The following is a 26,156-nucleotide window of genomic DNA, read 5'->3' on the forward strand; positions in this document are numbered from 1 at the left end:
ATTTTATTCATTTTCTGTGAATATGCTTTTGAGTTTTAAACATTGTGATCCTTAATCATTTGATTTTTGATGAGAGCAATGCCTCTGCTTGGTAGAAAGGTAAAAGTATTAAGGGATATAAATTCTCGAAATAAAAGTTTGACTAAAACAAAGTCATAATTGAATAATTTTAGCATAAATTATTAAAGATATGACTACTTGGGGGGATTATTTTCAGAGTAGTTTTTCTTATCTAGGACTGAGATTAGGAAAATTTAATAACTAATTATTTGCAAGCAGTTTAATATATTAATACCTCTTATCTTTGCCATTACCAAGTGAATAAAATATTTTACTCAGTATTATGACTAAATAGTTTCACTTTAGTATTTGAACTGTTTAAGCAGTTTATGTGTATTTTTATTCAACTAGCATTCAATTGTTATTGGTTTTATTTTGCAGCATCATTACTTTTAAGAGGTGGTAATTATTTAAAACTTTGTCCACAAGCATTTTGAATTGTATAGAACTGATGGCTTCTTCATAAGTTGTGTATTATGTAAAGTCACAGGTGCAGCCTCAATATGAATGATGAACTTTTCTGTATGTAATAAAAACTAATTTTTGAAGCAATATATATTTATATTGGGTTGGCCAAAAAGTTCGTTAGGGTTTTTTCCCTAAGATGTTACAGAAAAACCCCAGTGAACTTTTGGCTTACCCAATATTTATATATGATAATCATTACCCTGTATCGGTCTTAAAATAGTAGTTTTAACTTTCCCTAAGTTGCATTACACTAAGAGTCTTTCATATATTAAGGATGGTAGTTTAATATTTTTTAATTTTTAATACAAGTACTAAATGATCTTACTATTTGGCATTTAGTGTTTTGTGTTATGTTTGGATGTAGTGTCTGTTAAATCACTGAAAATGAAGTTTTAGGTAAAAGCAATTCTGTTTTCTGCCATGTAGCTCAGGTTTTCTTTAAGATGCATTGTTTTAAATTATAGTCAGTTTAGCTTAATCTTGTTTATTTTTATAATAACTATTTTATAGTAACTTTATATTTTTATATAAAGATGCTTGATGTTTTTCAAAAAAGGATACTATTATTAACACACTCTTTCCTGAGTATAGAAAGAATATAGTACATTCAACCCTTTACCTAACTAAATGTTTGACATGTAGGTCATCTGTAACCCCACTGCTTCTAAGCATGTTCTGTTAATCTTACTTCTCTTTAGTAAACATAACATTTCATAATTAGTTTGCCTATTCTCTTTAAAAACACCAATATGCATATTTCACAGTTCTCTTTGAATTTGATAAATTTAATGTTGATGTAAAAAACCAAATGTTTTGAGTAACATTACTCAGAAACATCTTAGATTGATCATATCTAATTCAGAATAATAAACATTTCACAGGGTCATGAAAGTCTTAGCTTTTAAGGCATCCTAGTATTCAGTATAACCCTTTAATTGGTATATGCTAAGATTTTGAAATATGTGTGATTTGCTGTGAGATTAAGGATAGAGGCAAAATTCTTTATTTTTTATTTTACTTATTTTTTTAAAGACACCTAGCTGTTGGGTAGAAGAAGGCACAGAAAAGAGATCACATCAGCGTTCTGCATCATGGGGAAGTGCTGATCAACTAAAAGAGGTAAGTCACTTCTGTTTTCAGTCTGTGTGCTGCTTTGGTCCTAGCAAATTATCTTAACTATTTCCTGAATATAATGATACTTCCTATATTTGTGATAAACTTACCTCTCTCAGAGTTTTAAGGGTTGCCTTCCACATTTTGGTGAACAATTCTGAGTTTACATTATTTGTGCCCTTCATATTCTTTATAAATATTTCTTATGTACCCACTCAGCTTTTGCCTTTCCAGAATGAAGTCTGATTTTATGTAATTTTGTCTTGTTTATTTGTTATATTTTGTTCCCACTTCAGCTTTCTTATTCTTGAGTTACCGCAACTAGAACTATAGATCACAATTTTTACAAAGGTAGGATAGTGTTTTCTGTTTCTTATAATTTTTTAATGATATCCAGCATATTGTTGCCCTTTGAGACCCGATAGTATAGTGGAATCCATGTCTTTGAGAAACAGTTATTATAACCCATTCCCTTATGAATAACCCAAATTATGATAATTTTATGTATTAATATATTTTTTGATTATTTTCCTGTAGTGTTATCTTTTATCCATCTAAATTCTTATTTATTTGCCTTTATAAAATTACAGAAACTTAGAGTTGGAAGGTCATCTAGTCCATCTCCTATATAAACACTCCTTCTTAGAAAACATTCATCTAGTCTATTATAGTCATTCTCAGTGAGAAAAGCTTATCACTTTGCAAGAAAACCAAACCAGTTCTGTTTGTTGCCCCTTAAGTTGTTAGTTTATTTTGTACTATATTGAACTGAAAATTATACCCCTAAGTTTTGACTCTGCCCTCTGTATCAATATTGAGTAAGTCTAATTTAAATATTTGAAAGGTTTGCAATATGTCATTTTCCTCCAGAGTAAACATTGACATTTCTCTCAAATATATTTCATATGCCATAGTATCCATACCTCTTAGTATCATTTTCATATACTATAGGTTATCAGTATTTCTCATATACTGTGGTGTCTGGACTGAATAGATATAGTAGTCTATTAGCATGATTTTGCCTGTGATTGTATTACATTTTTAGGAACTTCTTTGTATTACTGATGTACAGAAATCCTCAACTCCTATCTATGCACACAAACACATGTGCAAAATCAGTTTTTCCCAACAGCAACAAAAAACAAAGGAAGCTGAGTCTAATATATCTAGTCTAAAATAGGTACATATCTATGTACAGAATATTGAGTAATATTGAATAAAAAGCACATTTGCTCTTTTATCTTAGAGGTAAATACAGTCTCAAAGTTATAGCCAAGATTAGGTATAGTTGACTTTGGACTACAGCAATACATGATATACACTATTAAAAAAGAAATGGCTGACATGACTGAGTGAGAGATTTAATTACTTTCCTCACAAAGCAATCATAAAGCTGGACAAAACTGTCAAAACAAATTCATCACTCTGGAAATCAACCAAATAAATTGAGAAACTTTATTCATGAAAAGTACTGAACTCAGGGTAAGAATCTTAGCTGCAAACAAATAGGGAGGACCAATGGCTCTGCTAGTCTGAGACTGTGGTCTAATTTGTGACAAGCAACAGACTCATGGAGTAGCAGGATTTTATAGAGAGTTCTAGGAGGTAAGACAATCTTGGGGGCTTGGTAAGTTCACCACATATCACAGGTTGATTGGAGGCTGTAGACAGGCACAGCAGAATATCAAGTGGGCCCAGTCACCCACGTATCACTGGTTAGTGGAGTCTAAGAATATCTGGAAAGGAGATCAAACAGGCCTAGTGGTAGTAAAATCTGAGGCCAACTTTTAAAAGGCCCAAACTTTGAATGCACTCCTCATTTCACACACAAATCCTCATTCAAATACACACACATCCTGAGAGTGGAAGCTTTACTGCATTGAGATGTTTGAGTAAAATCTCTGAATAGTTTTCGGCTAAACACTAAGGTGACACTGGAGACCAGCTTAAAAAGGTCTTAAAAAGCCAGTCATAGAAAGAAAAATGGGGGGGGGGGGGGAAATGGAGTAGAGATATCAGCAACCACACATGGTGGGGAAAACAGACTTTCAGTCCATCAGCCACCCTCAGAGAAAATCAGAATCTAGGGTTGCTCCAATATATTATCTAAAATGTCCAACATTCAACAAAAAATTTATAGAGATATGCAAAGAAACAAGAAAGGATGACCCATAGTTAAGGAAAAAAAGAAAACAGTCATTAGAAACTGTATCTAAGTGTCTCCATATGTTGGATTTAGCAGACTAAAACATCAAAGCAGCTATTATAAGTATGTTCAAAGAACTAAAGAAAACCATGTTTAAAGCATCAAAGGGAAGTAGGACCACAGTGATGCAATGAATAAAGAATTCCCACATAGATGTAATTATTATAAAAAATATACAAACAGAAACTGTAGCATTAAAAAGTATAGTAATTAAAAAAAATTCACTAGATGAGTTTGATAGATGATTTAAGATGGCAGAAGGATCAGTGAATTTGAATATAGGTCAGGAGAATTTATATACTCTGAAAGAACAGAGGGAAAAAGATTGAAGAAAAGTCAAGCCTCAGAGGCCTGTGGGGAAACATTAAGTTCATACATATACACATAATGGGAGACTGAGGGGAGGAGAGGGGAGTTAAAAAATATTTGAAGAGATAATGGCAGAAAACTTTCCAGATCTGATGAAACACAATCTATATAGATTCAAGAAGCTCAACAAATCCCAAGTAGGAAAACACGCAGAGCTGCACATAGACACATCATAGTTAAACTGTTGAAAGCTAAAGGAAAAGAGAAAATCTTGAAGCTGGAAGAAGAAAATGACTCATTACACATAGGGGACCAATAATACATTTAACAACTGGTATTTTTCATCAGAAACAGTGGAAACCATAAAGCATGACATATTCAAAGGGCTAAAAGAAAAATATCAACCAAGGATTCTATATTCAGAAAACCCAGTCTTTTAAAATAAAGGTGAAATAAAGTATTCCTGGATAAACAAAGATTGAGAGACTTTCCTGCTACTAAACTGTCTTACAAGAAATACTGAAGGTACTGACTCCAGTTTAATTCAAATCAATAGGAAGAATTGAAGAGTGTTGGCAAATATGTGGGTAAATATAAAACAGTCTATAGATAGATTTTTCTCATTTTTCTAAGATTATGTAAAACAATAATTCTAACACTGTTGTGCTGGGTTTATAACATATACATTTAATATATATGACAATAATAACAAAAGAAAACAAGGGAAAAGACATTTTGGAATATAGTTTCTCTTTTACTGGAATTAAATATTATTTTGAAGTAGATTATAATAAATTAGAGTTCATGGTATAATCCCTACAGCAGTTGCTAACAAAATAACTCTATAAGAATAGAAAATAAAAAGTATCAGAAATGGATTAAAAAGTTACAATAAAAAATATTTATCACAAAAGAAAGCAGTATAGGAGGAAGAGAGAAATAAAAAAGATGTGACAAATAGAAAAATAGCAAAATGGCAGGAATAAATCTGTTTAACTAATTACGTTAAATGTGAATGGAGTGAACATTATATTCAAAAGGCAGAGATTGTCAAACTGGATAAAAAAGCAACACTCAGCTATATGTTGTCTATAAGAAACACATGTTAGATTCCAAGACACAAATAGGTTGAAAGTAAAAAGATGGGGAAAGATACACAGTGAAAACAGTAATGATAAGGAAACATCAAGACAAAATAGACTTTAAGACAAGAAGTATTACTGAAGACAAACAGAGACATTTCATAATGATTAAAGGTCAGTACATTCAGGAAGATATAGCAGTCAAAAATTGTATATACATCTAACAACAGTCTCAAAATGCATGAAGCAAAACTGTGGAAGGAGAAATTCAGTTTCTCTAATTGAGGATTTCAATACCTTACTCTCAATACTTTAAAGAACTACTAAGTAGGTAGAAATCAGCAAGGAGATAGAGGAGTTCAACAGTATCATCAGTCCGTTTGACCTAACTGACATACATAGAAAACTCTACCCATTGACTGCAGAATACATATTCTTTTCAAACACGTGTGAAACATTTTCTGGGTGAGACTATATACTGGGCCATAAAACAACTCTCAGTAGGTTACACAGGACTGAAGTCATATAACAGAAAGAAATCTTAAACAAACCCAAATATTTGTCAATTAAAGAATACTTACCTAATACCACAGGGAAATTTTAAATATTTAAATAAATGAAAGCAAAAAGACAACTTAGAATTTATGTGTACAGGTAAAGCAATGCTTCAAGGAAAACTTATACCTTAAGTGCATATATAAGAAAAAGAGAAAATTCTCAAATCATTACTTTAAGCTTCTATCTTAAGAAACCAGACAAAGAAGAGCAAAGCAGAGCAAAAGCAAGCAGAGGAAGGAAATGATAAAGAATATAGCAAAAACCAATGAAACAGAAAAATACTGGAAAAAAGCCAATAAAACTAAAAGTTGGTTCTTTGAAAATATCAACAAGGTGGACAAACCTTTAGCTAGACTGACCAGGAAAGAAAAACACACAAATTACTAAAATCAGCAGTGAAAGGGGTGACATTACTATCAAACTTATGTAACTTAAAAGTATTATAATGGAATATTATAATCAAATTTATGTCATCAATTTAGAAAATAAGCCAAAATGGATAAAATTCCAGCAAGACACAAATTACTAGAAATAAATTACCAAGACTGATTTAAGAACAAATAGAAAATATGAGCAGACTTGTAACAAGTAAATAAATTGAATGAGGAATTTAAAATCTTCCCACAAAGAAAATCCCAGGATTGGATTTGGTGAATTCTATCAAATATTCAAAGAAGAAATAATGTTAATCGTTCACAAAGTCTTTCAGAAAATAAAAGAGAAGGGAGCACTTACCAATTCATTTTATAAGTCCAGAGTTATCTGATTTCAAAGGCAGGCAAAGACATTAACATTTCAGATCAATACCTCTCTTGAACGTAGATGCAAAAATCCTTAACAAAATATTAGCAAACCAAATCCAGCAACTTATATAAAGGATTATACACCAAAAGCAAATGCGACTTGTTCCAGAAATGCAAAGTTCTTTTAAGATCCAAAATTCAATTAATGTAATAAACACTATATTAATAAAATAAAGAAACAAAACTGCATAATTATCTCAATAGAGTCACAGAAAGCTTTTGCCAAAGTGCAGCATCCATTCATGATAAAAATCTCTAAACAAACCAGGAATAAAAAAGAATTTTCTCTGCCTGTTAAAGAGCATTTATGAAAAACGTACAGAGAATATCATATTCAATGGTGAAAGCAAGAATGCTTTCCTCTAAGATAACAAATAAGATAGTGATGTCCACTGTCACCTTGTCACCACTTCTACTCACTTGCACAGGAGGTTATAGTCAGGCAAGAAAAATGAATAAAAGACATCCAGATTGTTAAGGAAGTGGTAAAACTGCCTTCATTCACAGATACATGATCCTATATGTAGAAATTATAGGGAACATACAAATATATTACTAGAACTAATACAAGTTTAGCAAGGTTGCAGAAAAAAAGATCAACATACAGAAATCAAGTGTTTGGTTGTTTGGCCTGAGGCGACCCACCACTGGAGCTTACAGGCACTTTGGTAGGGTGAATGGTGGACTCTGGGGGGGTTCACACCAAGGAGTACTCCCCAGAACTTCTGCTGCCAGTGTCCTTGTCCCTGCGGTGAGCCAGAGCCGCCCCCTGCCTCTGCAGCCGACCTTCCAACGCTAGCAGGAGGATCGAATGTGCTGTCACAGTTGTGAAAACTGATTAAAGGTAGAGTCTATGCGACCAGAGGGCAGACAGCAGAAGCAAAAAGAACTACAATCCTGCAGCCTGTGGAACAAAAACCATATTCACAGAAAGATCGACAAAAGGAAAAGACAGAGTACTATGTACCAGATGAAGGAACAAGATAAAACACCAGAAAACCAACTAAATGCAGTGGAGATAGGCAACCTTCTAGAAAAAGGATTCAGAATGATGACAGTGACGATGATACAGGACCTCAGAAAAAGATTGAAGGCAAAGATCAAGAAGATGCAAGAAATGTTTAACAAAGATCTAGAAGAATTAAAGAACAAACAGAGATGAACAATAGAATAACTGAAATGAAAAATACACTAGAAGGAATCAATAGCAGAATAATTCAGGCAGAAGAACAGATAACTGACCTGGAAGACAGAATGGTGAAAATCACTTCCGTGGAACAGAATAAAGAAAAAAGAATGAAAAGAAATGAAGACAGCCTAAGAGACCTCTGGGACAACATTAAACGCAACAACATTTGCATTATAGGGGCCCCAGAAAGAGAAGAGAGAAAGAGCCTGAGAAAATATTTGAAGAGATTATAGTCAAAAACGTCCCTAACAGGGGAAAGGAAATAGCCACCCAGGTTCAGGAAGCACAGAGACTCCCAGGCAAGATAAACCCAAGGAGAAACACGCCGACACACATAGTAATCAAATTGACAAAAATTAAAGACAATCAAAAATTATTAAAAGCAACAAGGGAAAAACAACAAATAACATACAAGGGAACTCCCATAAGGTTAATAGCTGATTTCTCAGCAGAAACTCTACAAGCCAGAAGGGACTGGCATGATATATTTAAAGTGGTGAAAGGGAAGAATCTACAAACAAGATTACTCTACCCAGCAGGGATCTCATTCAGATTTGACAGAAAAATCAAAAACTTTACAGACAAGCAAAAGGAAAGAGAATTCAGCACCAGCAAACCAGCTCTACAACAAATGCTAAAGGAACTTCTCTTAGTGGGAAACACAAGAGAAGAAAAGGACCTACAAAAAGAAACCCAAAACAATTAAGAAAAAGGTAATAGGAACATATATATCAATAATTGCCTTAAATGTGAATGCATTAAATGCGCCAACCAAAAGACACAGGCTCGCTGAATGAATACAAAAACAAGACCCATATACATCCCATCTACAAGGGACCCACTTCAGACCTAGGGACACATACAGACTCAAAGTGAGGGGATAGAAAAAGATATTCCATGCAAATGGAAATCAAAGCTGGAATAGCAATACTCATATCAGATAAAATAGACTTTAAAATAAAGAATGTGACAAGAGACAAAGAAGGACACTACATAATGATCAAGGGATCAATCCAAGAAGAAGATAAAACAATTATAAATATATATGCACCCAACATAGGAGCACCTCAATACATAAGGCAACTGCTAACAGCTATAAAAGAGGAAATCGACAGTAACACAATGGACAGATCATCCAAAATGAAAATAAGGAAACAGAAGCTTTAAATGACACAATAGACCAGATAGATTTAATTGATATTTATAGGACATTCCATCCAAAAACAGCAGATTACACTTTCCTCTCAAGTGTGCATGGAACATTCTCCAGGATAGATCACATCTTGGGTCACAAATCAAGCCTCAGTAAATTTAAGAAAATTGAAATCATTATCAAGCATCTTTTCTAACCACAACTCTATGGATCAGAAATGAATTACAGGGAAGAAAACATAAAAAACACAAACACATGGAGGCTCAACAATACGTTACTAAATAACCAAGAGGTCACTGAAGAAATCAAAGAGGAAATCAAAAAATACCTAGAGACAAATGACAATGAAAACATGACGATCCAAAACCTATGGGATGTAGCAAAAGCAGTTCTAAGAGGGAAGTTTATAGCTATACAAGCCTACCTAAAGAAACAAGAAAAATCTCAAGTAAATAATCTCACCTTACACCTAAAGGAACTAGAGAGAGAAGAACAAACAAAACCCAAAGTTAGCAGAAGGAAAGAAATCATAAAGATCAGAGTAGAAATAAACAAAGAAAAGAATAGCAAAGATCAATAAAACTAAAAGCTGGTTCTTTGAGAAGTTAAACAAAATTGATAAACCATTAGCCAGACTCATCAAGAAAAAGAGGGAGAGGACTCAAATCAATAAAATTAGAAATGAAAAAGAAGTTACAACAGACACTGCAGAAATACAAATACAAAGCATCCTAAGAGACTACTACAAGCAACTCTATGCCAATAAAATGGACAACCTGGAAGAAATGAACAAATTCTTAGAAAGGTATAACCTTCCAAGACTGAACCCGGAAGAAACAGAAAATATGAACAGACCAATCACAAGTAATGAAATTGAAACTGTGATTAAAAATCTTCCAACAAACAAAAGTCCAGGGTCAGATGCCTTCACAGGTGACTTCTATCAAACATACAGAGAAGAGCTAACACCCATCCTTCTCAAAGTCTTCCCAAAAATTGCAGAGGAAGGAACACTCCCAAACTCATTCTATGAGGCCACCATCACCCTGACACCAAAACCAGACAAAGATACTCCAAAGAAGAAAATCACAGAAAAATATCACTTATGAATAGAGATGCAAAAATCCTGAGCAAAATACTAGCAAACATAATCCAACACAGTAAAAGGATCATATGCCATGATCAACTGGGATTTATTCCAAGGATGCAAGGATTCTTCAATATATGCAAATCAAAGAATGTGATACACCATATTAACAAATTGAAGAATGAAAACCATATGATCATCTCAATAGATGCAGAAAAAGCTTTTGACAAAATTCAACATCCATTTATGAGAAAAACTCTCCAGTAAATGGGCATAGAGGGAACCTACCTCAACATAATAAAGGCTATGTACGACAAACCCACAGCAAACATCATTCTCAATGGTGAAAAACTGAAAGCATTTCCTCTAACATCAGGAACAAGACAAGGCTGTCCACTCTCACCAGTATTATTCAACATAGTGTTGGAAGTCCTAGCCACGGCAATCAGAGAAGAAAAAGAAATAAAAGGAATACAAATTGGAAAAGAAGAAGTAAAACTGTCACTGTTTGTAGATGACATGACACTATACATAGAGAATCCTAAAGATGCCACCAGAAAACTACGAAAGCTAATCAATGAATTTGGTAAAGTTTCAGGTTACAAAATTAATGCACAGAAATCTCTTGCATTCCTATACACTAACAATGAAAGATCAGAAGGAGAAATTAGGGAAACAGTCCCATTCACTATTGCAGCAAAAAGAATAAAACACCTAGGAATAAACCTGCCTAAGGAGGTAAAAGACCTGTACTCAGAAAACTATAAGACACTGATAAAAGAAATCAAAGGTGACACAAATGGAGAGATATACCTGTTCTTGGATTGGAAGAATCAATATTGTGAAAATGACTATACTACACAAAGCAATCTACAGATTCAGTGCATTACCTATCAAATTGCCAATGGCATTTTTTACAGAAGTAGAAGAAAAAAATCTTCAAATTTGTATGGAGACACAAAAGACCCCGAATAACCAAAGCAATCTTGAGGGGGAAAAAATGGAACTGGAGGAATCATGCTCCCTGACTTCAAACTATACTACAATGCTACAGTAATCAAGATACTATGGTACTGGCACAAAAACAGAAATATAGATAAATGGAATAGGATTAGAAGCCCAGAGATAAACCCATGCACATATGGTTACCTTATCTTTGACAAAGGAGGCAAGAATATACAATGGAGAAAAGACAGGCTCTTCAATAAGTGGTGCTAGGAAAACTGGGCAGCTACGTGTAAAAGAATGAAATTAGAACACTCTCTAACACCATACACAAAAATAAACTCAAGGGCTTCCCTGGTGGTGCAGCAGTTAAGCATCTGCCTACCAATGCAGGGGACACGGGTTCAAGCCCTGGTCCGGGAAGATCCCACATGCCATGGAGCAGCTAAGCCAGTGTGCCACAACTACTGAGCCTGCGCTTTAGAGCCCACAAGCCACAACTACTGAAGGCCGCGTGCCTAGACCCATGCTCTGCAACAAGAGAAGCCACCGCAATGAGAAGCATGTGCACAACAATGAAGAGTAGCCCCACTCCCTGCAACTAGAGGAAGCCCGCACGCAGCAGCGAAGGCCCAATGCAGCCAAAAATAAATAAATAAAATAAATTAATAAACTAAAATCAACCCCCAAACTCAAAATGGATTAAAGACCTAAATGTAAGACTAGACACTGTAAAACTCTTGGAGAAAAACATAGGAAGAACACTCTTTGACATAAATCACAGCAGGATCTTTTTTGACCCACCTCATAGAATAATGGAAATAAAAACAGAAATAAACAAATGGGACCTAATGAAACTTAAAGCTTTTGCACAGCAAAGAAAACTGTAAACAAGATGAAAAGACAACCCTCACAGTGGGAGAAAATACTTGCAAAGGAATCACCGGACAAAGGATTAATCTCCACAATATATAAACAGCTCGTGCAGCTCAATATTAATAAACAGCCCAATTTAAAAATAGGCAGAAGCCCTAAATAGACATTTCTCCAAAGAAGACATACAGATGGCCAAGAAGCACATGAAAAGCTGCTCAACATCACTAATTATTAGAGAAATGCAAATCAAAACTACAATGAAGGTATCACCTCACACTGTTTAGAATGGACATCATCAAAAAATCTACAAACAATAAGTGCTGGAGAGGGTGTGGAGAAAGGGAACCCTCTCGCACTGTTCTTTTTTTTTTTTTTTCAAACACAGACTTTTTAAAATTTATATTTTTTACAGCAGGTTCTTATTAGTTATCCATTTTATACATATTAGTGTATATATGTCAATCCCAATTGCCCAATTCATCACACCACCACCACCACTGCCCCCCGCCACTTTCCCCCCTTGGTGTCCATACGTTTTTTTGTTCTTTCTCTGATTTCTTTAGGTGTAAGGTTAGGTTGTTTATTTGAGATTTTTCTTGATTCTTGAGGTGGGACTGTATTTTTGATTTCCTCTTTGATTTCTTCAGTGATCTCTTGATTATTTAGTAACGTATTGTTTAGCCTCCATGTGTTCGTGTTTTTTACATTTTTTTCCCCTGTAATTCATTTCTAATCTCATAGCATTGTGGTCAGAAAAGATGCTGGATATGATTTCAATGTTCTTAAATTTACTGTGGCTTGCATTGTGACCCAAGATGTGATCTATGCTGGAGAATTTTCCATGTGCACTTGAGAAGAAAGTGTAATCTGCTGTTTTCGGATGGAATGTCCTATAAATAAGAATTACATCTATCTGGTCTGTTGTGTCATTTAAAGCTTGTGTTTCCTTGTTAATTTTCTGTCTGGATGATCTGTCCACTGATGTAAGTGAGGTGTCAAAGTCCCCCACTATTATTGTGTTACTGTAGATTCCCTCTTTTATAGCTGATAACATTTGCCTTATGTATTGAGGTGCTCCTATGTTGGTTGCATATATATTTATAATTGTTATATCTTTTTCTTGGATTGATCCCTTGATCATTATGTAGTGTCCTTCCTTGCCTCTTGTTACATTTTTTCTTTTAAAGTCTATTTTATCTGATATGAGTATTGCTACTCCAGGTTTCTTTTGATTTCCGTTTGCATGGAATATCTTTTTCCATCCCCTCATTTTCAGTCTATATGTGTCCCTAGGTCTGAAGTGGGTCTATTGTAGATTGCATATATATGGGTCTTGTTTTTGTGTCCATTCAGCGAGCCTGTGTCTTTTGGTTGGAGCATTTAATCCATTCACGTTTAAGGTAATTATCGATATGTATGTTCCTATTACCATTTTCTTAATTGTTATGGGTTTGTTTTTGTAGGTCCTTTTCTTCTGTTATGTTTCCCACTTAGAGAAGTTCCTATAGCCTTTGTTGTAGAGCTGGTTTGGTGGTGCTGAATTCTCTTAGCTTCTGCTTGTCTGTGAAGCTTTTGATTTCTCCATGGAATCTGAATGAGATCCTTGCCAGGTAGAATAATCTTGGTTGTAGGTTCTTTCCTTTCATCACTTTAAATATATCATGCCACTCCCTTATGGCTTGTAGAGTTTCTGCTGAGAAATCAGTGGTTAATGTTATGGGAGCTCCCTTGTATGTTATTTCTCATTTTCCCCTTGTTGCTTTCAGTAATTTTTCTTTGTCTTTAATTGTTATCAATTTGATTACTATGTGTCTTGGTGTGTTTCTCCTTGGGTTTATCCTGCCTGGGACTCTCTGCGCTTTCTGGACTTGGGTGGCTATATCCTTTCCCATGTTAGGAAAGTTTTCGACTATAATCTCTTCAGATATTTTCTCTGGTCCTTCCTCTCTCTCTTCGCCTTCTGGGACCCCTATAATGCGAATGCTTTTGCATTTAATGTTGTCCCAGAGGTCTCTTAGGCTGTCTTCATTTCATTCTTTTTTCTTTATTCTGTTCTGCAGCAGTGAATTCCACCATTCTGTCTTCCAGGTCACTTATCCGTTCTGCTGCCTCAGTTTTTCTGCTCTTGATTCCTTCTAGTGTATTTTCATTTCAGTTATTGTATTGTTCAGCTCCATTTGTTTTTTCTTTAATTCTTGTAGGTATTTGTTGTTTAATTCTTCTAGGTCTGTGTTAAACATGTCTTGCATTGTCTTGATCTTTGCCTCCATTCTTTTTCCAAGGTCCTGGATCACCTTCACTATCATTATCCTGAATTCTTTTTCTGGAAGGTTGCCTATCTCCACTTTATTTAGTTGTTTTTCTGGGGTTTTTTCTTGTTCCTTTATCTGGTACATAGCTCTCTGCCTTTTCATCTTGTCTGTCTTTCTGTGAATGTGGTTTTTGTTCCACAGGCTGCAGGACTGTAGTTCGTCTTGCTTCTGCTGTCTGCCCTCTGGTGGATGAGGCTATCTACGAGGTTTGTGCAAGTTTCCTGTTGGGAAGGTTGGATACAGCTCGGTGTTGCTCTGGTGGGCAGAGCTCAGTAAAACTTTAATCCACTTGTCTGATGATTGGTGGGGCTGGGTTCCTTACCTGTTGGTTGTTTGGCCTGAGGCAACCCAACAGTGGAGCCTACCTGGCTCTTTGGTTGGGCTAATGGTGGACTCTGGGAGGGCTCATGCCAAGGAATACTTCCCAGAACTTCTGCTGTCAGTGTCCGTGTCCCCACGGTGAGCTACAGCCACCCCTCACCTCTGCAGGAGACCCTCCAACACTAGCAGGTAGGTCTGATTCAGTCTCCTGCGGGATCACTGCTCCTTCCCCTGGGTCCCGATATGCACACTACTTTGTGTGTGCCCTCCAAGAGTGGAGTCTCTGTTTCCCCCAGTCCTGTTGAAGTCCTGCAGTCAAATCCCGCTAGCCTTCAAAGTGTGATTCTCTAGGAATTCCTCCTCCTTTGCCAGACCCCCAGGTTGGGAAGCCTGAAATGAGGCTCAGAACCTTCACTCCAGTGGGTGGACTTCTGTGGTATAAGTGTTTTCCAGTTTGTGAGTCAGCCACCCAGCAGTTATGGGAATTGATTTTATTGTGACCCCTCCTACCATCTCATTGTGGTTTCTTGTTTGTATTTGGATGTGGGGTATCTTTTTTGCTGAGTTCCAGTGTCTTCCTGTCGATGATTGTTCAGCAGTTACTTGCGATTCCGGTGCTCTCGCAAGAGGGAGTGAGCGCACGTCCTTCTACTCCACTATCTTCTCCTCTTGCACTGTTGGTGGGAATGTAAATTGATACAGCCACTATGGAGAACAGTATGGAGGTTCCTTAAAAAACTAAAAGTAGAATTACTGTATGACCCAGCAATCCTACTCCTGGGCATATACCCAGAGAAAACCATAATTCAAAAAGACACATGCACCCCAATGTTCATTGCAGCACTGTTTACAATAGCTAGGTCATGCAAGGAACCTAAATGCCTATCGACAGATGAATTGATAAAGCAGAGGTGGTACATATATACAATGGAATATTACTCAGCCATAAAAAGGAACGAAATTGGGTCATTTGTAGAGACGGGGATGGACCGAGAGACTGTCATACAGAGTGAAGTAAGTCAGAAGAACCAATATTGTATATTAATACATATATGTGGAATCTATAAATATGGTACAGATGAACCAGTGTGCAAGGCCCAAATAGAGACACAAATGTAGAGAACAAACATATGGACACCAAGGTGGGTAAGCGGGGGAAGGCCTGGTGGTGAGATGAATTGGGAGATTGGGATTGATATACATACACTAATATGTGTAAAATAGATAATAAAAAAAGAAAGGAGTCAAGCGTTTGTCTAGATATTAGATATGAACAATCCCCTAAATCAGAAAACAATTACAGTTGCATCAAAAATATTATAATATTTAGGAATAAATTAAACAACAGCAGTTCAAGATTTATACACTGAAAACAAAACACTGCTGGACAAAATTTTAAAAGATTTAAATAAATCGATAGACAGTTTGTTCATGGATTGGAAGACTCAGTATTATTATTAAAATGGTAATTCTCCCAGAATTGATTCAGTATAATCCCTGTTTTCTTACCAGCGTTTTTGTTTTTGGTAAAAATTGACAAGCTTACACTAAAATTTATGTGGAAATGTGAAGGGCCTAGATTGGCCGAAAGTAATTTTGAAAAGAAGGAAAACTTTGGAGGACTTGCGTGGTACAATTTCAATACTTTCTTATAAATCTATATTAATAAATTTGGCAAAATATTAGCATAAAGAAGAAATATAGATTAACGATTCAAAATTGTGAATCAGTGAATAAACCCTTATATTTTATGGTCAGTTAATGGTCGACAAAGCTGCCAACGCAATTCAGTTGAAAAGGACAGCGTTTCTGGTAACTGGTACTAGAATAATTATATATTCATATATAGGAAAAATAGTTAGTCTTTGACGCTCACTATAGAGATAAATGAACTCAAAATGAATCATAGTCCTAAATATAAGCTCTAAAATTTTAGATCTTCTAGAAGACCTTGGATTAGGCAAGGCATTTTTAGATACAACACCAGGAGTAAGGCCATAAAAGAAAAACAACTGAACTTCATTTAAATGAACACTTACACTACATGACTAAAGGAATGATAAGACAAGCCCCAGACAGAAATATTAGCAAATCATATCTGATATAGGACTTATATCTGGAATGTATAAAGAACTCTTAAAAATCAGTAAGAAGACAATGCACTTAAAAGGCGAAGACTTTGATAGAAGTATTTCATCAAAGATATATGGATGGAAAATGACCACATGAAAAGGTGTTCAACCTCATTAGGCAAATGCAGATTTAAACCATGAGATACAACTACACACCTACTACAATGACTGTAATTTAAATGACAGAAAATGCTGATTGTTAGCAAGAATGAAGAGCATCTGGAACCCTCAGACATTGTTGGGAATATAAAATGATACAGCCAACTTTGGAAAACAGTTTAACAGTTTCTTTAAAAGTTAATCAGAAACTTTGCATATAACCTAGAAATTCTATTCCTAGGACTCTGTATAAGAAAAATGAAAACACATGTTTACATTGAAACATTTACACAAACATTTATAGCAGAATTATTCATAATAGCTAAAAACTAAAAAATATTGAAATATCCACTGTTTGGTAAATGGATAAACAAAATGTCATGTGTTCATGCAATAGCATACTGTTCAGCAATGAAAAGGAACACTGTACTGAACACTGATACATGCTACAATGGGAATGAACTTCAAAAACATTTTACTAAGTCAAGGGTCAGCAAATTTTTTCTCTAAAAAGCCAGATAGTAAATACTTTATGGTTTGTGGGCCACAGAGCCTCTGTTGCAACTACTCAACTCCACTATTGTAGTGTGAAAGCAACCATAGACAATATGGAGTGGACATGGTTATGTTCCAATAAATTTTATTTACAAAAACATGTGGCCTGCTAGATTTGGCTTGCAGACTGTAGCTTGCCAATTCCTGCTAAGTGAAAGAAGCCAGATGAATAAGATTACATATTGTATGGTTTCATTTATATTGAAATGCCAGAAAAGGCAAATCTATAGAGGGAAAAAAAGCCCATTAGTGGTTGCATGTGGCTGGAATGGGGTGGGGGTAGGGGTGATTGGCTACAAATAGACTCAAAACAAATTTTGGGGGTGAAGAAAAAATCCTAAAACTGAATTTTGATTATTTTGTACAACACTACAAAGTGATTACAACTTATTGAATTTTACCCTTACAATGGATAAAGTTAAGGGAATGTAAATTACATTTCAATAAAGATGAAAAAAAAGGAATAAACATAAAAGACTAGTAGGTTTTCCATGTTATGTCCATGGTAGATATTAAATTTTAAATGATATATAACTGAGGCTGGAAAAATGAGTACATGGGTAAAGACTAAAAGTAAAAATAAGAATAGTTATAAAAGATGACAGAATTGGAATCTGAGGAAATTATGAAAGCCAAAACTATTATTGAAATAGTAATTTTTTTTCAGTTATATGCTACTAAAGTTCAGTGTTTTTTTTTAACAAACAACTTTTGACCTGCTTCCTTGTCTCGGCATCAAATTCAGCTGTATCACATCCATTCTTCCTGAGTCACATACATGCTGTCCCCCTCAGAGAGTTTGCATCTGGATTTCTGACTTAAATGTCAGTGAAAGCACCTGAATAGTCTGCTTCCACTTTGTTCCAAGCTTTTAAGACTACAGTGTGAAAATTTTTCAAAGAAATACATAAGTAAATATATTTTAGCTACATTTAAGACAAGGAAAACCCCTGCAGACCATGAATAGAAGGGAAATCCTTAGTGATGAGTGGATGTTGATGTTATCTGACTCACAGAAATCTGGATCGTGTTGGCCAGGTTTCTGTGAGTTAAGCCAAATTTAAGAGACTACACATTTTAAGAGAGTCAAATATATCTTGCAAATGGGAGATTGGAACTGGGCTGTCTGCATAAAGCAGGGAACTGGGACCATGTTTCCAGGCAGTAAAACTAGACCTGTAAAAACTCCACCTGACACTGTTGGTGTTCTTGTGGGCCAGAAAAGCCTCTATACAAAAATGGAAATAGTAACCAAATATGTTGTGTGTGGATATGGTGTCTGGAATAGAGCTCTACCCATGTGGGAGCAAAGCCCCAATCTTCCTGATTTAAGACTTTTGCTCTGAAGCTATGCAACTCTGAAGCACTAGTCTGAGTAACCATGAAACAATATGGCAGTAAAGAGTTCACAAAATATAAAACTCCCACATACAGAGAACTTCCAAGTAAGTATTTTAGGGTATGTAAGGAAATCTATTGCCGTAAGAGACAGCAGATACATTAAATAGAGTCATATCTGAGAAAATAAGAATAAGAACACAATCCCAAAAAAGAATTTAGAAATAAGAATGTTTAAGAATTTCAAATGAAACAGTAGCTCACAATGAGAACAGAAGTAAATAAGAACAGGCAGAAAGAGAAAGGATCCTTTATAAGTCTTAAATATAATAAAAGTTGGTGAAATTAAACTCTTTGATGGCTTAAATTGACACAGCAGAAGATAGAATTAGTGAATCAAAAGTCTCAACTGAGAAATTCTGGATGAACAAATCATCTAGAATATAGAATAAAAAGATAGAGGTTGACAGAATGGCCAGCATTAAAAAGTCTACAAACAATAAATGCTGGAGAGGGTATGGAGAAAAGGGAGCCCTCCTGCACTGTTGGTGGGATAGTAAATTGGTGCAGCCACTATGGAAAACAGTATGGAGGTTCCTTAAAAAACTAAAAACAGAATTACCATATGATCCAGCAATCCCACTCCTGGGCATATATCCAGAGAAAACTAATGCGAAAAGATACATGCACCCCAGTGTTCATAGCAGCACTATTTACAATAGCCAATACATGGAAGCAACCTAAATGTCCATCAGTAGATTAGTGGATAAAGATGTTGTATACATATATACAATGGAATACTACTCAATCATAAAAAAGAATGAAATAATGCCATTTACAGCAACATGGATGGACCTAGGGATATCATACTAAGTGAAGTAAGTCAAAGACAAATATCATATGATATCACTTATATGTGGCATCTAAAATATGATACAGATGAACTTATTTACAAAACAGAAACAGACTCACAGACATAGAAAACAAACTTATGGTTACCAAAGGGGAAAGAGAGCAGGGGAAGATAAACTAGGTGTTTGGGCTTAGCAGTTACAAACTATTATATATAAAGTAGATAAGCAACAAGGACCTACTGTATAGCACAGGGAACTATATTCGATATCCTGTAATAAACGATAATGGAAAAGAATATGAAAAAGAATATATAGATATGTAACTGAATCACTTTGCTGTATACCAGAAACTAACACATTATAAATCAACTGTACTTCAATTTAAAAAATTAAAAATAATTTTTTAAAAGATAGAGGTTGAAAATATGAAAGAGGAGTTAAGAAACAGGAAAATAGACTGAGTAAGGAGTTCCAGAAGGTAAGAATAGTAGGCACCAGGGAAGAGATACTTCTTAAAGGTTGAAAATATGCTAGATTTGGAGAGTGATGTCTTCATATTGAAAAAGCCCATCAATTCCACGAAGGATAAACAGGACAAAGAAAAAATTTCCACCCTAGGTAAACTGAGTTGTAGATCAAGGGGACACACACACACACACACACACTTATTCATTCTTGCAATTAGAAAAAAGATTACCTACAAAAAAAATGGGAAACAGATTATCAACACATTTGTCAGAAACTGATACCAGTATACAGTGAGGTTATGGGTTGTGTCCATGTTAAGGAAATGAATTCAAGTGAGACATCATTTTCTTTTATGAAAAGATTACTTTTCCTCCTTTGAATTATGTTTACTGGAGGGATGTTAACCCAACCTTTATTTAGATTTTACAAACCACACAAATGTTTAAGTGTACTTTTCCATTGGTTAGATATGTGGTTCCCTGTTTACATAACACAATTTAAAATTAATTTATAAAGCATATCTACAGTTTAAGAAGTCTGCTAAGCAAATGATAAGGATTTAATTAATACTTATCACTTTTTTATTGTTGATGGTGCTTTAATTTTTATTGGAGTATACTTGATTTTACAATGTTGTGTTAGTTTCTGCTGCACAGCAAAGTGAATTAGTTATACATATGCATATATTCACTCTTTTTCAGATTCTTTTCCCATAAGTCATTACAGAGTATTTATCTATTTTATATAGCATAGTGTATATGTCAATCCCAATCTCCCAATTTATCTGTCCCTCCACCCTTCCCCCCTGCCACTGCTTTCTCCCCTGGTAACCATAAGTTTGTTTTCTACATCTGACTCTATTTCTGTTTTTATGGTACTTGATTTGTATACATTTAATAGAGGTAAAAGAGAAGACAGGTAAATTTTAAATATATATTTTAGGATACATTGTCAGCCTGTAGTGGCACTGCATTTGTTCATGGAATAGCATCAAATGCATAAGACTATATGCTCAATATTGTGTAAAAGCATCTAGAATTTCAAAAGAAAGAGTAGATACAATCTACTTTTTAAAGAGCTTAATTACATATGAGGAAAATCAACTAAGACTTTAAGGGATAATCACAAAAGGACTTTATATTAACTCCCACTATCCTTATTCAGTGAGAGAAGTTCATCTCTTGTGTATGGTACAAAACCAGAAGCTCTTACACACCTATGATTCCTTCAAGTGAACATGCTTTCCAGTCTCTTGTAACAGTTAAAGCTTCCTACTTATTTCATGGTTGCAGCTACTCCTCTTCTAGCTAGGGCCTACTGCAGGTGAATGACTTCGTGGGTGAAGGGATCCCAGAGGCTCCTTTTGTCTTTCTTGCTTACCTCTTTCCTAACTCCATAGGTACGATTTCTGACCCCTCTGGAGTTGGAGCTTGGGGGAGAGAGGGAGAGGTAAGGGGAATAGAAATGTTCCTACTTGACTGGTACTGTTATCAGATGCCTGTCAATTAGCTGGGCTTGACAGATTTTTAAAACTGACCTTCTTTTGTAGAGTAATTTCATGGGTTCTTTGGACATCCCTTGTTGCTGCACATCTCTTACCTACACTTCTATCTTACTCTCTCCTTAGCCTCTAGAATTCTAGAAATAACATTCAGTTTCTCAGCTGCTGAGCTCTGTTTACCCTTTTAGGTGGTCCTCTTAAGTAGGACCTAAGACAACCCTCCTGTGACTCTCACTTTCAAATTTCCCAAATGGTTACTGGGAAGCTTGCACATTAAAAAAATCTGGTTAATATCTGGGAGTTTAGGCTGATTCTAAAGCAAGAGTAAATCTCCATCATCCTAGATCAACGTTTTCAGTATCTGGGGTGGAGTCAGATTCCAGTCCATCCGGTCTTCTTATCTGTGAGGAACAGTCAGTCCTTCCAAGTTGTTCCATTAAAACTCCTTTCTCTTCATTTGAGGCAAAAGAGGAAGTATACCCGCCACATCTTGGATTTGATTTTTTCCTACTTAGAACCTAATAAGTTAGCTTTTTACTATTTCATGGATGCTGGCAGAAGTCATGAGGCTCGTGGTTTAGAAACAATGGACTTTATTATTCACTGCACAGCAGGTATCAAGACTATCGAGTTTGCATTAGTTCCCCTGAACCCCAAGTCCAGTGGGGGTGATGGGGAGGGCCTAAATGGATGCCTACACATATAATAGATCACGTTATAGGAGAGAAACAGAACTTGGAAAATCCACTGTTTTTATAGTAAGCAGTAAGTATAAACCTACTCTTTATCCCAGAGGGTGACGTTCCCAGAGAGAATATAAGTGATATTACTGTATTGTTGTTTTGACTTTATACTATTTCTGATTTTGATAAAAATAAGTTACAAAATGTGAGTTTACTATTCTTAAGTCCTTCAGTGGATAAAAGGAAGAATCATGGATTGCTTCTTTATCTCACCAATAAGCCCTCTTCTTATTACTGGGATAGTTTTTCTCTAAGTGAAATGATTAGGGAAGTTTCTTGCTTCTGATCAAATAGTGATTAAAAAATATTGTTGTGGTCTTCATTTTTTAAGAAAAATAAAAGTTTCTTTATAGTTTTAGTAAAAGTATACATTCTGCCCTAATGAAAAAAAATTGTTTTATCATACTATACTAGGGGAAAATTGCAATAATATTTTCTCTGGACCTAAAAAACAACAGTCTGAAGAATTTTTATTTAATTATGTGGTAAAGTCTTTTAAAAATACAAATACTTATCCAATAAATTCTGAGTCCATATTAAACTGAATTGTAAAGATGTTTTATAATATTTTCATTGTTTAAAACTGGATCCAATATGAACAATATTTAAGGTTATTAAACTGCTTATCAAAAAAGAAATATATCATTAAGTTAGTATGTAGTCAGTTAATTGCTTCATAAAATTTTTGTTCACCTTTATTGCAGTTTCACATCTTGCAATATCTACAGCATTAAGAAAGGAAGTTAGTTGGCGAAGTGGTTGAGATTATGAGCCAATACATAGTGACTGGTAGTTATTTGCGAACATTAATACAGTATTATTTTCAGCAGCCCTGTAGGTAATAGAAAGGGGTTACGAACTAAAGGCTAAAGGACTGGGCCTGCCATTTATTAGCTGTGTTACCTTGGGAAAGGTACTTTATTTTTCAAAGTGTTTCCTCATCTGTAAAACAGTTACACTATATCTGTGGAATCTAGTGGGTTTATGGACCAAGTGTTCTTTAAATGTTAGTCTGATATTGTTGTCATCATTCCTCTGTTGACAAATGTGCCTTATTGGTAAATACATGTCTATATTAAAAACTATTTTATGTGTATAACAATTGTCCCAAAGCTAGCTATATTTGTGGGAATGGATCTGTGTAAATCTCTCTGTTATTGGGGTGGGGGCTTGTGTGAGTCTGCATGTGGGCAAGCATGTCTGTCCGTGGTCATGTGTAAAGGTGATGTGCATGCGGGTGACAACTCCCTGTGCATGTGTATGTGCTTACATATCTGTGTTCTTTATATATGCATGTTTGTGCATACGTATGCCTATGTTTGTGCATTTGGATATCAGAGGGCTGAATAAACAGCATTTATTTCATTAGGGTTTCATTAGAAAAACAGGAAAACAACATGAATTATTTATATTAAACAAAAAAGTTTAAAATTTTTATTTTTAGTATTAGAGTAGGTAATGTGTTGCGTTTTAAATTCCTTTGAACACTGTCAAAGGATATAATATGTAAAATTTGTTTTTAGACTGCAGAACCTTTCTTTTGAGACATAGATCTTTACAAGCACTAAAGTTTGTCACATGTTCTCTTTTTTTCATATAAAAGACAAATAACAGCTTGAGATTCATAACCTCTGAAACTAGATTTTCAGAAAAATTTGTTGGGTTAATATCTTTAGTAATTGTTTGGGGGCCTTTTTTCTTAACAGTTCAACTATTGTAATTTGTATGTTGTTCCCATTTGTATGTCTGTCTTCACTTTTTGTAAGATTTCTTTCTCTCCTTATGAGTTATTAACTTGATCCTTTAGGCAATACAGAATAGTGATTAAGAGAGCAGACTCTGGAATTCCACTTCCTAAGTTCATATACATGTTTCACCACTTAACTGTGTGGCTTTCAACAAGCTAACCTTCCTACCTCTCAGTTTCCTCACCTATAAAGTGGGGATAATAATAGTACCTATCTCACATGTTTTTATTGAGAAATGAATGAGAGAATTCATATAAATGCATGTGACAAAGTGCCATCCCTGGCGTTAATCAAGCTCTCTTCTCACTTTTTATTTTCCTCTTTCAAAAGCCCCAGGATTCTGCTTCCCTTCCTACTGCAGCCACTTAGTCTAAGATGTCTCTGTTCCTTGGCCTACTATAGAATTCATTCTGAGAAATATTACCCTCCCTCCCTTTCACTACCTGAGGCAAAAGTACTCAACCAGTCTTTTGAGGCTCAGAGTTTAGTTTTTTTCTGTTTTTATTTTTATTATTATTATTATTTTAAATTAATTATTTATTTATTTTTGGCTGCGTTGGGTCTTTGTTGCTGCGCGTGGGCTTTCTCTAGTTGTGACGAGCAGCGGCTACTCTTCGTTGTGGTGCGCGGGCTTCTCATTGCGGTGGATTCTCGTTGCGGAGCATGGGCTCTAGGCGCGGGCTTCAGTAGTTGCGGGACACGGGCTTCAGTAGTTGTGGTTCGTGGCCTCTAGAACACAGGCTTAGTACTTGTGGTGCACGGGCTTAGTTGCTCCGCAGCATGTGGGATCTTCCTGGACCAGGGCTCGAACCCGTGTCCCCTGCATTGGCAGGCAGATTCTTAACCACTGCCCTACCAGGGAAGCCCTTTTTTCCTGTTTTTAAATGTTAACAATAGTGGGGGAAACTAACAGGACAAAAATAGCAAATAAACAAGGGTGATGTTATCAGGTTTCTAAAAATTTACAGTGAAATGTGTTCCTAGTTCTTAGCTTTTCAGTGGGGCCAGTCTCTGATTTTTCTTCATCTAATTCCACAAATATTTTAGTCATTTCTTTGTATTTATGCTAATTCTTCTCTCTACAATATTATTTCTTCTTTGTGACCCAGGCTTACTTAGTCCCTAACTTTTTTAAACTTTGGAGCTCACGTGCCTGGGACCCCTTTCATGTTTAAAGAATGCTCCTGTCTCCTTCTCTCTTAATTTTTTTTCTTTAAGCTTCATTGAGATATAATTGACATATAGCATTATATAAGTTTAAGGTATATGCAACATAATGATTTGATATATGTATATATTGTAAAGTTATTACCACGAGAAGGTTAGTTAACACATCCATCACCTCAACATTTTTATAATTTTTGTGTATGTGGAGAACTTTTAAGATCTATTTTCATAGCAACTGTCAAATATACTATAGAGTATTATTATCTAGAGTCACTATGCTTTACATTACATCCCCAGAACTTACTCATAACCAGACGCTTGTACCCTTTTAACCACCCTCACCCATTTTCTGCCCCCCACCAGACCCTGTTCTCTGAGTTGGTTTTGTTTTTGTTTTTTCAGATTCCATATATGAGTGAGATCATACAGTATTTGCCTTTCTTTGTCTGACTTATTTCACTTAGTATAATACCCTCAAAGTCCATTCTTAATTTTTTCCTTAAGGCCACAGCATTGCTAATGAATATTTAGAAACACAAGTAAGATTCATCTATAGTTTAAGAAATCCAGTCAGTATAGCTTAGGGTTCCCTTTGTAAAGGAAGGTTGTATGGGCATTTCATTGTAGTAACTAGGGTGGGTAGGCCCACCGAAGTGAGGACCAGGAGCTTTGTGTAATGCATTGGAACATGGGATTGATTAGAGAGGTTGTCTTAGGCAGAGGTTTGGAACTACGGATGAGATGGGAGGAGTGTGTGAGTGTAGGGTGGAAATTACAACTCCCTCTGCCCCTTCCTCCCAGAGATACCTTTGTGTCTACTGTCTACTGGTACTGAACTTAGGGAGAAGAGATGGTTTCGGAAGCCCTATATCTTATTTTCATTTTACATGGTTCTTGAGTGAGAGTTGTAATGTTTTGAGTATATATATATTACTCTGATCTCTTCTAAGTTGTAAACAAAAGCAGAACTATGTTATAATCCAAAGATAAACAGTATTAGGGCTTCCCTGGTGGCGCAGTGGTTGAGAGTCCCCCTGCCGATTCAGGCGACACGGGTTCGTGCCCCAGT

At 35.4% G+C, this 26,156-nt stretch overlaps 1 protein-coding gene across 2 annotated transcripts in view; it reads left to right on the forward strand.

Moving 5' to 3' along the window:
• GLCCI1 (glucocorticoid induced 1) overlaps positions 1-26,156 on the forward strand; it is a 122,992-nt gene that overhangs the window by 63,565 nt on the left and 33,271 nt on the right. For both annotated transcript variants that reach the window (XM_032643331.1, XM_032643332.1), the window contains exon 3: positions 1,561-1,647. In XM_032643331.1, the coding sequence (XP_032499222.1) occupies positions 1,561-1,647 (87 nt within the window). The remainder of the gene's footprint in view (positions 1-1,560; positions 1,648-26,156) is intronic.

This window comes from Phocoena sinus, chromosome 9 (assembly GCF_008692025.1).
Source record: "Phocoena sinus isolate mPhoSin1 chromosome 9, mPhoSin1.pri, whole genome shotgun sequence".
Classification (NCBI taxonomy): domain Eukaryota; kingdom Metazoa; phylum Chordata; class Mammalia; order Artiodactyla; family Phocoenidae; genus Phocoena; species Phocoena sinus.